Source organism: Pundamilia nyererei, unplaced genomic scaffold (genome assembly GCF_000239375.1).
Source record: "Pundamilia nyererei isolate P.nyererei 1_Seehausen unplaced genomic scaffold, PunNye1.0 scaffold00216, whole genome shotgun sequence".
In the NCBI taxonomy this organism is placed as follows: Eukaryota; Metazoa; Chordata; class Actinopteri; order Cichliformes; family Cichlidae; genus Pundamilia; species Pundamilia nyererei.
Window position 1 is genome coordinate 814974 of NW_005187617.1, and position 12650 is coordinate 827623.

The window sequence follows — 12650 nt, forward strand, 5'->3', positions numbered from 1 at the left end:
GGGAGGGAGGGAGGGATGGATGGATGGATGGATGGATGGATGGATGGAGGGATGGATGGAGGGAGGGATAAACCCGAGTTTCAGTAGATTGCACAGGTTCACGAGGGTTCGAGTAGTGAAGGTTTTTGAGGTCCATGTCAGGTCAGAGACTTTGGGGGATGTTGCAGCTGCATGAGAACAATAGTTCAGAAATTAGTCTTCTAAAACGTTGTCCGTACAAGCAGACATGCTGTTTGTCTTTTTTCTGGTTAAACATGTTGTGATGCAGCCGTATCTTTGTGTTTTTCACGTTGTTGAATTTAAATCAAACCAGATATGTGTCTTTAAACCTGAAACGTAGCGTTTTTAGCTGTACTCTCAGTTCTGCAGCACACTGAAGCCTCTGAGGATATCTGTCTGAACATTTGAATAGAGTCCTTACATTCTGTGCTGAGACGAACTTTACAGCAGCTGTTCCCTTTTTATTATCTGTGAGGTGCAGAGGAAACACCAACAGTAGCTGAAAGACTGATTACCGAGAGTTTATTCAGAATAATGGACTGATTCTGTGCAGATTCTCCCAGAACAGTCTGCTCTTTGCAGTTAGGAGAATTAAACCAGACTCGTCTTGCAGCAGCTAACAGCTCACAACAAGCACATGATTATAGATTCTTGGTGTTTTTCAGGAGGAGCCAGATTTTCAGCAGCACAGGACAAAACAGTGACTGATAGCAGTTTACAGCCAACAAATAAAGAAAGAGGGTCCTGTTGTGCTACAAACATGAGAACAGACACTGTGCAGACATTTACAGATAGTTTAGTCTTCCACGTTTGACTGTTTCGCTGTGGTCAGAAATCCAGTGTGCGCCTGTCTTCACACCTAAAAACACAAGTGTAACTCGTGTGTTATGATTCTAGGTCATGAATAAATATGGTTTCATATACAGTTGACCAAAAATGATCATAATTCTATTTTTATTTGTGCCAGTTTATTGTTGATGTGACCTGGACTTCATCTGACTGTGGTAACGTGTTTGCTTGTTAAACATATTTCAAACAATACCACTGTAGTGAAAAGGCGTTTGATGTTTTCCATCAATCCATCTCCTTCTGCTTAGCCAGTTCAGACTCATAGATAAGCAGAAGTCGAACACCAGTCTATCACGGTCTGCTATAATGGCAATGAGAGTATCGACAGCTGCACTGCAGAGCCAACAAGAAGACAGCCCCCTCATAATGAGGGTGCATTTGGTGAAATGGGTCTGCTCTGGATCCTTTACTGCTGAAATCTGCAGGCAGGAAGAGCAACAGAAAGACATCCAGCACATGTGAGCAGACATCAGCAGCTGTTATGACAGTCACAGATGCAGCGTGAAAAAGGAGGCGTGGGTATGGTTGCAAAGCGGCTTGCAGATGTGCAGTCACTGTGAGCAGGTTAAAGCACCGGCTGCTGCTGCGAGTTCTCCACAGTAACGTTGGGCAGCAAATCTCACTTTCACAGTTTTATTCAAACATTATTTTTCACACAGTCTCTGACTCTCTGTGGCCGGCTGTGCTGCACCGGCTCTCAGACTCACCGCTGAGCATCTCGTGTCTCTCATCTGCTACAATCTACATGCTGTCGGGGGAGGGGTTAATTAGACGTCCCCAGCAGGTGTCCCACCCTCCTCATCAGACACACTGCTCTACCTCTCCTTCCTGCGACTGCGCCCAGAAACCACAACCCGCCTCCACGAGCCGCTTAAATAGCGTGCCCTGTATAAGACAGCCAATTAGATGCTTTAAAGGGTATTAGCAGAGCCATCAGCTGATGTGGGCTGACACCGAGGTCAGCTGATTTGCCACAGCTGAGTTGGCCTTCATGGTCTGCCTGAGCTAACACCAGGATCAGTGTTATGCTGTGTTTTTCACGTATAAAAAGAAACTAAATGATAAAAATGGTTTAAAATAAGGATGTTGGGCATTTGACAACAAAGCTTCTGAACGTGCCCGACTCTGCCCGGAGCAGACGCAGAACAGGCCGGAGGGATTTTGTTGTGAACACCTCGCTGTGGCCTCAGACGTGAGACGACTCGACAGCTCGGCTCCCACTTGTTGCTTCCATCTCTTTAAACCGTTGTGAACAGCAGAGAATCGGTGGATAACGGTGCTGTCCTTCAGGTCACCAGCAGCTTCTTAATAGTGGCACTTAGATTTAATTCGCTGACTTTTTACAGACTTTCTACATGTTTTCACATAAGAAACAAAAATCTTATGAGCTCCGTTTGGCCAGAGTGTGTTTAGCATCTCCCAGCTTGTGGCTCAAGTTCAACCCAACCCTAAACCTAAGCGCTGCGCTGGCAACTGTTTGGATGTTAAAGGTAAAACTAAAGAAATCCAAATATTTCGTTGTTTGCTGCGCTGTCATATTGGAAACTTAAATGAGTCCTTCTTCGGTGTGTTTCAAACTTTGGAGACAAGCTTTTACATCGAGCAGCAACATTTTCCGCCGCCTTTGTGTGTAAATCCTCGTCGCAGCTTCATTATCATGTTTGTGTCTTTCTGTGCTGTTTATTCTGTGAATCAAACAACTGGAAAAAGTCCTGCAGTCGTTTCCACTGCAGTGACTGTTGTTCTTTTAAGCGTAGGAGGAAAATCTAAATGTTGTTCCTGAAAGTTAACGTTACAAACATCCCAGAATAGAAACCAGATGGAGTCACGCGCTTAATGAGGGGACGGTATGAGTATTATATAAATGTGTGTAATGTTCGATGATTTGAACTGAAATGAACTCGCTGCTCCTGACGTGGCAGCGAGAGGAGCTCCAGCCTGAGGTTTAGGGGTGTAAAATGAAGCGGCGATGCACATTTAGCAGCTCGTTCAGACGCCGCTTCAGTAAAGGCAGTCGTGCTTAATGGAGTCGACGTGAAAAAAGAAGAAGGTGAGGTGAGGTGAAGGCGGGCGGAGGGTGCGACAGTGTTGGTTGTGGGTTAAAAATAGCAGGAGAAGTGCAGGAATTCTGATTCTCGCTGTTTTCATCCTCTTCTTCAGGTTTCAAGTGAACAAGAAGCCGAAGGTGTGGAGAGACTCGTTCCTGGTGGAGAGAGGGTAAAGACGACACATCACTGCTGCTGCTCGGGAAAATATAACACATAACAGTCTACGTTCAGTGCAGAGTGTAACACAGCAGCTGCTCTCACCGCTGGGAAAACATGGCAGCCAGAACTACTGTCCTGAGTCATGGACGTGCAGCTGGTGTCGTCCACCCGGTGGAAGCAGATCTGCCTGATGATATTTGGTTAATTAGTAAAAACTCATAATAACTCTGAGACAGATATTAATCACAGCTTAAACACATCATTAAGCTTTGATTCAGTCAAATGTTCTTCTAACGGAGGGCTAAAGGTTAACTTTTAAAAGTTTGTAAAGAACTCTCGAGTGAGTCGCTCGCTGGCTTCGTCTCCGTGGCATCGACCCCCACGCTCGAGGCCACCGAAGCATTTACACAGAAAAAAGCAGCTTTCTTGATTCAGACAGAAGAAATGCATAAATAAAAAATGCCAAAATAAACTTTTATTAACTTTGAATCATGAATTCATTAAACATGCAGATTTCCTCCCTGCTTGTGTTTTTACAGGAAGCTGCTCCACCAGGTCGTCGAAGGTAAGGAAGTATCGCAGGAGGAGAACTTCCTGCCCAAACGCCAACGAGTGAAAGACCTCTGTCAGAGAGCCGAGTACCAGACACCCTGCCAGCAGACGGGACAGGTACAGTAAGACTTCTGATTCATTTACTCCTCGACTCCTGATCCTACTTCTCCCAAAGGTATCACGTTCCTTCTCCATCCTTGTACTGCAATAGTCCGATTTTTTTATAATCTCCTGAATCCAATGACTTCACTCCTGATGTTATTATTGTACTTTTGATCTAGCTGCTTATTCCTCAGTGCATAATCTTATTCCTCTCTTTTACTCTGGAATACCTTATTTTTCCTGAGATATGAGTTTCACTGCGTAGCCGTCCATGAAACCACTCAGAATTCTCTGAGTTTGCATCCACTCACTTCACTCCTGATCTCATTACGTGTCCCTGATTGCATTACCTTACCTCCAGTCTTAACTTTACTCCAGAATACGTTCCTAATTTTCTATTTTCTCCAGAAACCTTATTTCACTCCGTTCACCAAATTAATCAAATTCACTCATAAAATTATCAGTATTCCTATAAATTTGGCTCCATTGAACTTACTTGACTGTACTTTTGATCCCATTACTTAATTCTGATTGCAGTACTTTATTCCAACCCTTTGCTCCACACACCACACTTTAGATCAGAAGCAGGTTTGGAGCGTTCCCTTTCCATCCGCTAAAATGCTTTTTCTCTAAACTTCCTTCTGGTAACCCATTCCTGGTCCCATTATCACTCTTTTAAATGACTCTTATCCTTTTCCTTACTCCAGAATCCTATTCTGTGCTCCGTTCTGCTCCCAATCCAATTAAATCATTCCTCACATCCCATTTCTAACTTCTGAATCTGAGATTTATTCCTGATTCTACTCGTTTTTATTATTATTTCATTCACATCACATTATCACATTCACTCCATTCCTCAGTCATAATCCAGTAAATGTTCCTCTTTGGTAAATTGCTTTATTCAAGATCTCGTTGCTTTGTTCTGCACACTCCTATTTGCTATTTCTTGTTTTACTCCAGAATAATGTTCTGCTGGGTCTCCCCTGATCCTGTTGTTTGTTTACAGCACACCTTACCACTTTATTTTAGTCTTCATCTCGTTATTTGAGTTGTGACTTCATCGTTTCGTTCCTCACTCGAGACGCTACATTTCTCCATCCAGTTATTTCTTCCTGATTCCATCATTTTGTTCACAATTGAACTGATTTACTCTTAATCCCTGTTTAATCCTCGTCTAATCACTTCATCCAGATGCTATTTACTCTCAACTCCATAACTTCCAGAAATCCGAATCCCATATGTTTAATTTCGCTGTGCTCCTAACTGCTCCTCCTCTGCCAGTCTCATCGTTTTACTGCTACGATCCTGTCGTTCACTCCTGATCCTGTGGCTTCAATCACAGTCTTATTGCTCATTATTCCTGCTTCGCTTTGACAGAACATGCAGGCTATAAAGTTTGCACTCTTTCCGATGCAGTTTTTCTTTGGTCTGTGCAGTCTTCGGTAACAAGCTGTTTTTGGAATAAAGACGGGAAAGCTGGGATGGCTACCGCTCCAATAAACAGAGACTTGAAAGAAGCAGGGTAGACTTGTGTCACAGAGATGAAAAACCAGATGTCATCTCTGTAAGCCAGACACATACAATAACTGCAGTAACGACTGGAACGACCAGAACACAATGGACTCGCTGAATGCTGCAGCATCAAAGAGACGTGGAGAGAATCGAGATGCGACAGCACAACAGAAACTTTTCTGCCAGACATTTAGAGCTGTGTCACTGTGTGTTTGTGTTCACGCTTGTTTGAGGTTAATTACACTTGTCGAAAAATCCCTTTAGCAAGTTGATTAGTCTCTTAGCAACAGAGTCTGCCGGCTGCTGGGTTGCTGTGATAAACAGCCCCAAGAAAACTGCATATATGTGTGTGTACTTAATAATTCAGGCATTTGTCGCTCTTTAATAAGCGTGAGTGACTCAGGGCAACAGTCGCAATTCATTCGGGTCATGCTAATCTTCTAATGAACAACTACAGAGTCACGATGCAGCCGACGCTGAAAGCAAAAGAAGACTCTGAATGTATCGTACGTGTTCACGAGGCAATAGACGGCCTCTTCCCAGCCTCGCCTTTCCTACCTCACCCTCCTTCACTCAAAGCCCGGCAGGTTTGGTTACGTGCTGATCAAAGCAAATCCACGTGAATGTTTCGAACCCTCACAAGTCCTGAAGCTCTCTTCTCTCATCGTGCAAACACCTGTCCAAGGTTCCCTCTCGTTTTCAGAGGCACTCTGCCTCTTCTTCACCTCCTTTAGTAAAGTGACTCTTTTCATAGCTTCTATCAGGATCCTGCAGGAGCTGTCGGAGAAAACGGAACCATTGTTCTTTTGTTCTTTTTGGTTCCACAACAGCAATCGAGGATTTTGTAGCCGGTGGCAGAGCGCAGTCAAGAAGCCAGTGTGATTTGTCCTAGAAACATTGTGTAATCAGCGTTTACCTTGGGATGATGTGTGAAAGGAACCCACTCATGTTTCAAACCTACGAACGCCACTCAGTGCAAGTCTGGCGTGTTGAAGCTCGGGTGTCGCTGGTTGCTACCCCTGGAGTATCACCGTAATCAGCGGTTTAAAACAAGCTCACGTGCATGTCACCTTATTTAATATAAGATTAGGATAATCAGCCAATCAGTGATCAATAGTCAATAATAGAACATCACTGCTGAGAGTTAACGGCCCGACCACAGAAGTATTTCAGGGTCTTTTTCAGTCACATGGACAGGATGGAGTACGAGGCCTTGTGCAGTAATGAGTATAAGGTGGAACTCTGCTGTCGGGCAAAGCGTCTGATTTATCTGCTGTGAGTCAAAGAGCTGAAACTCTGCTTGGAGACTTGTGGACATTCTCCCTACAGACTGACTGAGGAGCTCTGAGCAGAGCTGCTGCTCGTAAGCGTCTGGAGATTTTGCTGTTTCACATCGGCTGTTCATGGCCCGATGTACGTGAGGATCTTTAGCCCCAATCCAAAATTTCATCGACCTGAACAAATCAAAGCCTGACATCCGAGACCAGCAGCAGTCAGATGCTCAGTGTGATTACGGCGCTACACCGACCAAACAAGGCCTTTTGTTAAGCGTGCGTGTTGTTGTAAATGAATTCTGAGGTAAACAAATATTTTTCTGTTTAATTTTTTGATTCGTGAACTTTTCTTGCATCTTTTGTAAGTTGTTGTATATGTGACATCACATCCTGCCTGAAGATAATCCTTATATGATTATCAGGATGCCGTTTCCCTTTTAACTTCCAGCTTTCAATATTCGTGTTAAAGTATTATTTATATTTTATTTATGGAGCTTTTGTATACTAACATTTGATGTTGGGAAAACTAAACCGGCTCCTCTGAACTGTTAAAAATAATTCCTCGCGCTCGATTTTGTGTGTGCAGAAGTGGCAGTGTGTGGAGGACGCCACGGGGAAGCTGCGGCTCTTCAAATGTAAGAATGAAGGAGGGGCCACAAGCTTCCAGAGGGGTGTGATTGGCCGTCAGCGTCCAATCAGCATCAAGTCTCAACTGTACCTTCCAAATTCTGGTGCCTGCGACTGCGATTTCCGTGACCTGCGACCTCTGAACCTTCGACCCTCCATGATGAAGCCGTTCAACAAGAAGCCTTTCTTCTCCAAAAAGAGTGAGTGTTAACGCTTCAGTCCACCAGGGGGCAGCAGTGATTATTAGGCATGCGCAGTTTGCCTCGTGAAAAAATAATTTTGTGTTGGGTTTAAAATGGAAAACTGTGTGAGCAGTTTAGCAGCTTTTCTGGAATTCTCTGATTCCTTTATTAAGTTTCATCCATAAATCCCTTAAAAGCCTAAACAGGTTAAAGGTCAGCTGACTAAAATCCTGCTTTATTTGAATTAAGCACTGTTCATGATTATCATCATCTTCATGTTCACGTTTTGGCTGCTTCCAGATTGTTTTCTGGATCAGATCACGGCGCTAGAATGAGGTTTTTAGCTCAAATAAGCAAAAATCACAAAACTGAAGCATAAACTTCTTTGAATGGTTTGAATTTTAAACCCGAGTTGTATCCGAGTGGATAGTTTATAAGAAACAACCTGTCCTCAGTTTGGACCACCAAACTGTCCATGGTGGTCCAAACCTTTTTGTTCCCGTCTGTAAACACGTTTTTTAATGCTGTAAATTTGCTCGTTTTAAATGGGAGTCTGTAGGCATTGACTTGGTTTCTGAATGACAGTTTTTGGCTTCCGATGGGTGCTGCTGGAGCAATTCTGACCTGTCGGTGTGCGGATGTCGCGGACTTGTTCCAGAACGTCCTGCTTGGCCTCGATTGGGCTGTGATTTGGAGATTTTGTGCTTCTCAAGCTGTTGCGATCAGTTTTTTGCAGTGTGGCGGGGTTTGTGTCATCATGCTGCTCGCGGCGTCTGCAGGATGCGAAGGGATGATCGGATACGTTTGGATGATGCGTTTAAAAGAGTGCCAGGACAAGATGATTGTTGTTACTGACTTTACAGTGGTTTCATTGTTGTGGATGACTGGTGTACGCAGATGTTTTAATCCCAACGATTAATAATTCAAACGAGCACCTACACACCGACACGTTGGAATCATCACTGTGACCAAGTCTGACAAACTCCTGCAGATATGACACATTAGTGCCGCTCATACTCATAAACAGACGAACCTCTCACCAAAGAAAAGTCAGAGCTTTTGGAAAATAGTACCAAAATGTTTTTGCATGACACTTATTTGCGGTTTTTAATTTTCCAGCTGCTGATTGCTGATGATTTTAAACTTTTGTTTTTTTTTCAGCGTAGCTGTCGCTGCTTTGTGGTAATAAGTTTGTCATGAAACAGGAGCCGCGGTTCATATGCGATGATACGAGCATTGCTGCATGTGCTCAGAGAGAAAGACGGTGCATAAAGTCCTCAGACGTGTCAGCTTTAGATCTCTTTCACTCCTCTGATTGACAAACTCATCTCGCCAGGATGACACGTTTGATGGCAGGTTTGAGGCGGCTCATTGCGGTCGTAGAGGAGTGCACACTCTTGTCATGGTTTGGATCTTTATCTCTGAGTTCAGCAGTGTGTTTGGCTGATCCTGTGTCTGATGGATTGCTACTTTGAACTCTGTGGTTGGAGGCCCACATGTTTAAATAATCCATTTGTCAGACTTGTTCAGATGTCACATTAGAGCATAAATTTAACTGGGAAAGTCCTGCAGCTGTTTTTCACAGCACCACTCGGAGCAGTGACTGTTGTGCACGAGGCCGGGTTTGTTTAGCATGTGCATGCAAGCACACGTGGTAAAATGTCCTTTCTTAATTCCTTAAATTGAAGCAGGAACAGGATCGACTCTTAAGTCCGTGTAACGAATAAAGAAGTTAATTTATTTTGAGGCCAGTTTCCAACAGCTTGCCACCAGAGCTTCCAACCTTTCCTTGAATGACTTTTCTATTTCCCTTTCTTTCTTGTGAAGAGGCTGTGAGCGAAGATGTTTTTAGATTTAGAGATAACCTGGTTTCTCCTGTTTCAGAGCTGTTGTTCTCAGGCCGCAGCTTCCACTTTGTGGTGTGATGCTGACCTCTAATGTCTGAGGACAGCACTGCATCACCCTTATGGTGGTAGAGATGCAGATATTTGAGGTTCTCCGTCAATGATGAGCTTTAGTTTAGCCATTACTGTAACACTGAGGCATGTAAACGTGTACTTAGAGACTGCAGGAAGTGGATTTTATTGTGTAGGGCAAGAGCAGTGTGATGATAAACTTCTTATTCTTCTCAGTGGTGATATTCGCTGAGGTGATGAGCTTAATTGTGTTTCTCTGTCAGAGTTCAAAGCCCTGAAGAATTACTCCAGGAACCGTTACAGCCGCTCTCTCTCCATGACGAACAATTACCCTGGAAACCAGAGCCTGGCAGGCTGGGATCAGCCAATGAGAGACGAGTCTGAGGACGAGTTTAGTGGGATGGGAGGAGATCCCAACGCCGTGGTCACACCCAACTCTGTTAAAGTCACTCACCGGTCAGTAATGCTTGTTTTTTTCGTGTTATGATATGATGCTCTTTAAGCAAATACGACTGATATTAAATCTGTTTTCCTGCAGATGTTCCATCCTGTCTAATGCAACAGTGAAGTGTGACACGGGAGTGTATCAGTCCCTGCAGGCCTGGAAGGACCACAAGCTGCATATCGACCACGAGGTAACGTCCTTCTCACGTTTCTGTAAAAGCCACACAGCAGTACGAGTTAGCGTCTCTGCACTGTTGTGACCACAAACTGTATGTGAGGTGGACATGAAGCGCATTAAAGGAGCATTCTGTCTGACGGCCTCTTCTCTTCTGTATTTGATCTCTGACCTGAGGAAACACTTTGCTGATGGTTTTGCTTTCTTTTTTTTTTTAAGTCTTATCATTTCTAACCTGTTGGTTCTGAAGATTTTGGACCTGTTAGAGTCAAAAACATAAAGGAAGGCACATTTTAGGCCCGCCCTACCTCGTGATTGACAGATCACTATCACTGCTTCACGGTGAGATCCATCACTCGCTTGTGACTTCCGGGTTCAACAAACTAAGCTGCCAACAACCAAAACACTTCACAACTTTAGTGACTATGAACAGATTTTAAAACAACTTTTTTAAAGGCTTTAATTTAATCTAAACTTGACCTTCTCCAAAGGTAGTGCTGGTACCTAAACCCTAGTCTCCTGCTTAAAGGTTTTTTGTGAATTACCCCCTGAAGCTCTGGTTTATTTAGTGATATTTCCACCTGAAATAACGTCCCACAGTCACATGCAGACACAGTAGTGCTGAGATGTTGAATCAGTCAGTGCGCTCTTGTCCCTTTAAACTGAACTGTCCTCGAGCTTTGAAGCTCCTGACTCAGCTTTTTCTGAAAGGTGGAGGGAGGATGTTCATAAAATGCTTGAGCCGCTCCGCTTCCCCACGATCCATCTGCATGTTTGATCAGGCACAGATTTTGCAGCGTACGCCCGACCTAACAAAACCCTGGGGTTGTGCATGTGCGAGGCAAGTGTCGTGGAGTCGGTTTATAAAGCAGCAGAATAATCAATCAAATTAGTCGTCATGTATAAAAGTAAGAAAACAGTCCAAAGTAAGCACAATTTAATGGGAAAGGTTAAACACAGGGCAAATTTAAAAGTCAGTGATCGCAGTGATTACACCAGTGATTACACTGTTCATTGATCTGATCCTATTCTAGGTGCTGGGATATGCAGAGTGTGGATAACATTAGCAGCCCTGCCTCCTGGCAGGTTAGCGTTTCCGTGTCTGTGCAGACTGTAGCTGCCCGCTGTTCCGGGTGAATGATTCTGTGACAGATAACTGAGTCTGCCGGGTTCCTCTCTCTCTCCACCTCATTGGTTTACAACTTCCTGCTACAGACCGGGATGCTGCTGTCTGCTGGACTGCAGCCCCGGCTCCTGTCAGGTGTGCACAACACAGTACACCTGTCAGGTAAACCTGGGAGTTGTAAATGAATGAAATAGGACTAATTGGTTCATCCAGCTAACAAGATCTGCAGCATCTAGGCAACCAGTCGTGCTCACCCAGCCAATCAAAACAGTAAGTTAGAGAGTGAAAAAGACTTACAGCAGTGACGCTTGTTTTAAAAAGTTTGGGATGTCGCTCTAAAAATCCCAGCTCACACCCGACGCCGCAGAAGTGAAGTAAGTTTAACCTGTTAGCAGTCGGACGTACCGCCCACGGTACATTGGATGGTTTAGGGGACTAATTGTAAATTTGTAGGACTGCTAAGGGGTTAAGGTTCTGCAGAATATTATTAGTGGCCCTGAATGATACCTGTGACTTTCTCTCAGATTGAGACTCTGCAGACGAAGATAAAGAACCTGAGAGAGGTCAGAGGTCACCTGAAGAAGGCCCGCCCCCAGGAGTGTGACTGCAGTAAATATCTGTAAGTAGCAGAAAAGTGCACGCCACAGTTTTAGATTCATGCATGTGATTAAACGCGATGTGACGTTTGTGTTTCTCAGGTACAAATCCAAACTGAAGAACAAACTGAGGTACAGAGGAGGGAGTCTGCATCCGTTCAGGTGAGACCATTGTGGCGATAAGCCAGCACGCTGTGTTTTTACATAAATGGCCCTGGGCAGCTACATCCTACAAGCTTTATCTGTGTGTGTGTGTGTGTGTGTGTGTGTGTGTGTGTGTGTGTGTGTGCGTGTGCGCGTGTGTGTGTGTGTGTGTGCGTGCGAGCAGGAAGGCCGGGGCTCGGGACAAGAAGGCGTGGCTTCTAAAGGAGCAGAAGAGGAGGAAGAAGATGAGGAAGATGATCAAGAGAATCAGAAACAATGACACGTGTTCAATGCCAGGACTCACCTGCTTCACTCATGACAACCAGCACTGGCACACGGCGCCGTTCTGGACGTGTAAGAGCCACTGCTTTACTTTGTGATGATCATCACAACCCTGAGCGTTTCGACATCACGATCTCCTTCCCCGTGTTTGAGCTTTCGATCGTTGTTGTTGCAGCCACTAAAAGAGTTTGCTGTGATCTGTGTTTGTGCTGTGCTTATAAATAACGCCATCAAAGTGCTGTCCCAAACCGAGAACCACACTTTCTAAAAATGTCCCCGTTCTTCGGGTTTAACCAGCACAGCAAGAAGAATATTGTTAATGAATATGTGTGTGTTTGTGTTGGTGTGTGTGTTGCAGTGGGTTCATTCTGCGCCTGCACCAGTGCCAACAACAACACGTACTGGTGTCTGAGGACCATCAACGAGTCCCACAACTTCCTGTTCTGTGAGTTTGCGACTGGCTTCCTGGAGTACTTTGACCTCAACACAGACCCGTACCAGGTACAGAGCAGTTTTCTGATTTTAGCTTAAAGGTGTTGTTTTCCTGCGTTAGCTCGCTGACATGCTTCCCATGACATAAATGCTTCCCAAAGTCCCAAACTCTAACCTCATTGTGGCTTTAACCCTCAAGCAGGTCTGTGAAAGGGAGGGGGGGGTCTAAA

The 12650-nt window shown here is 44.5% G+C and overlaps 1 protein-coding gene across 2 annotated transcripts in view; it reads left to right on the forward strand.

Moving 5' to 3' along the window:
• LOC102192844 (extracellular sulfatase Sulf-2-like) overlaps positions 1-12650 on the forward strand; it is a 21035-nt gene that overhangs the window by 4484 nt on the left and 3901 nt on the right. For both annotated transcript variants that reach the window (XM_005748217.2, XM_005748216.2), the window contains exons 4-12: positions 3010-3066; positions 3596-3725; positions 7083-7323; positions 9485-9677; positions 9760-9856; positions 11491-11585; positions 11665-11724; positions 11891-12060; positions 12347-12489. In XM_005748217.2, the coding sequence (XP_005748274.1) occupies positions 3010-3066; positions 3596-3725; positions 7083-7323; positions 9485-9677; positions 9760-9856; positions 11491-11585; positions 11665-11724; positions 11891-12060; positions 12347-12489 (1186 nt within the window). The remainder of the gene's footprint in view (positions 1-3009; positions 3067-3595; positions 3726-7082; positions 7324-9484; positions 9678-9759; positions 9857-11490; positions 11586-11664; positions 11725-11890; positions 12061-12346; positions 12490-12650) is intronic.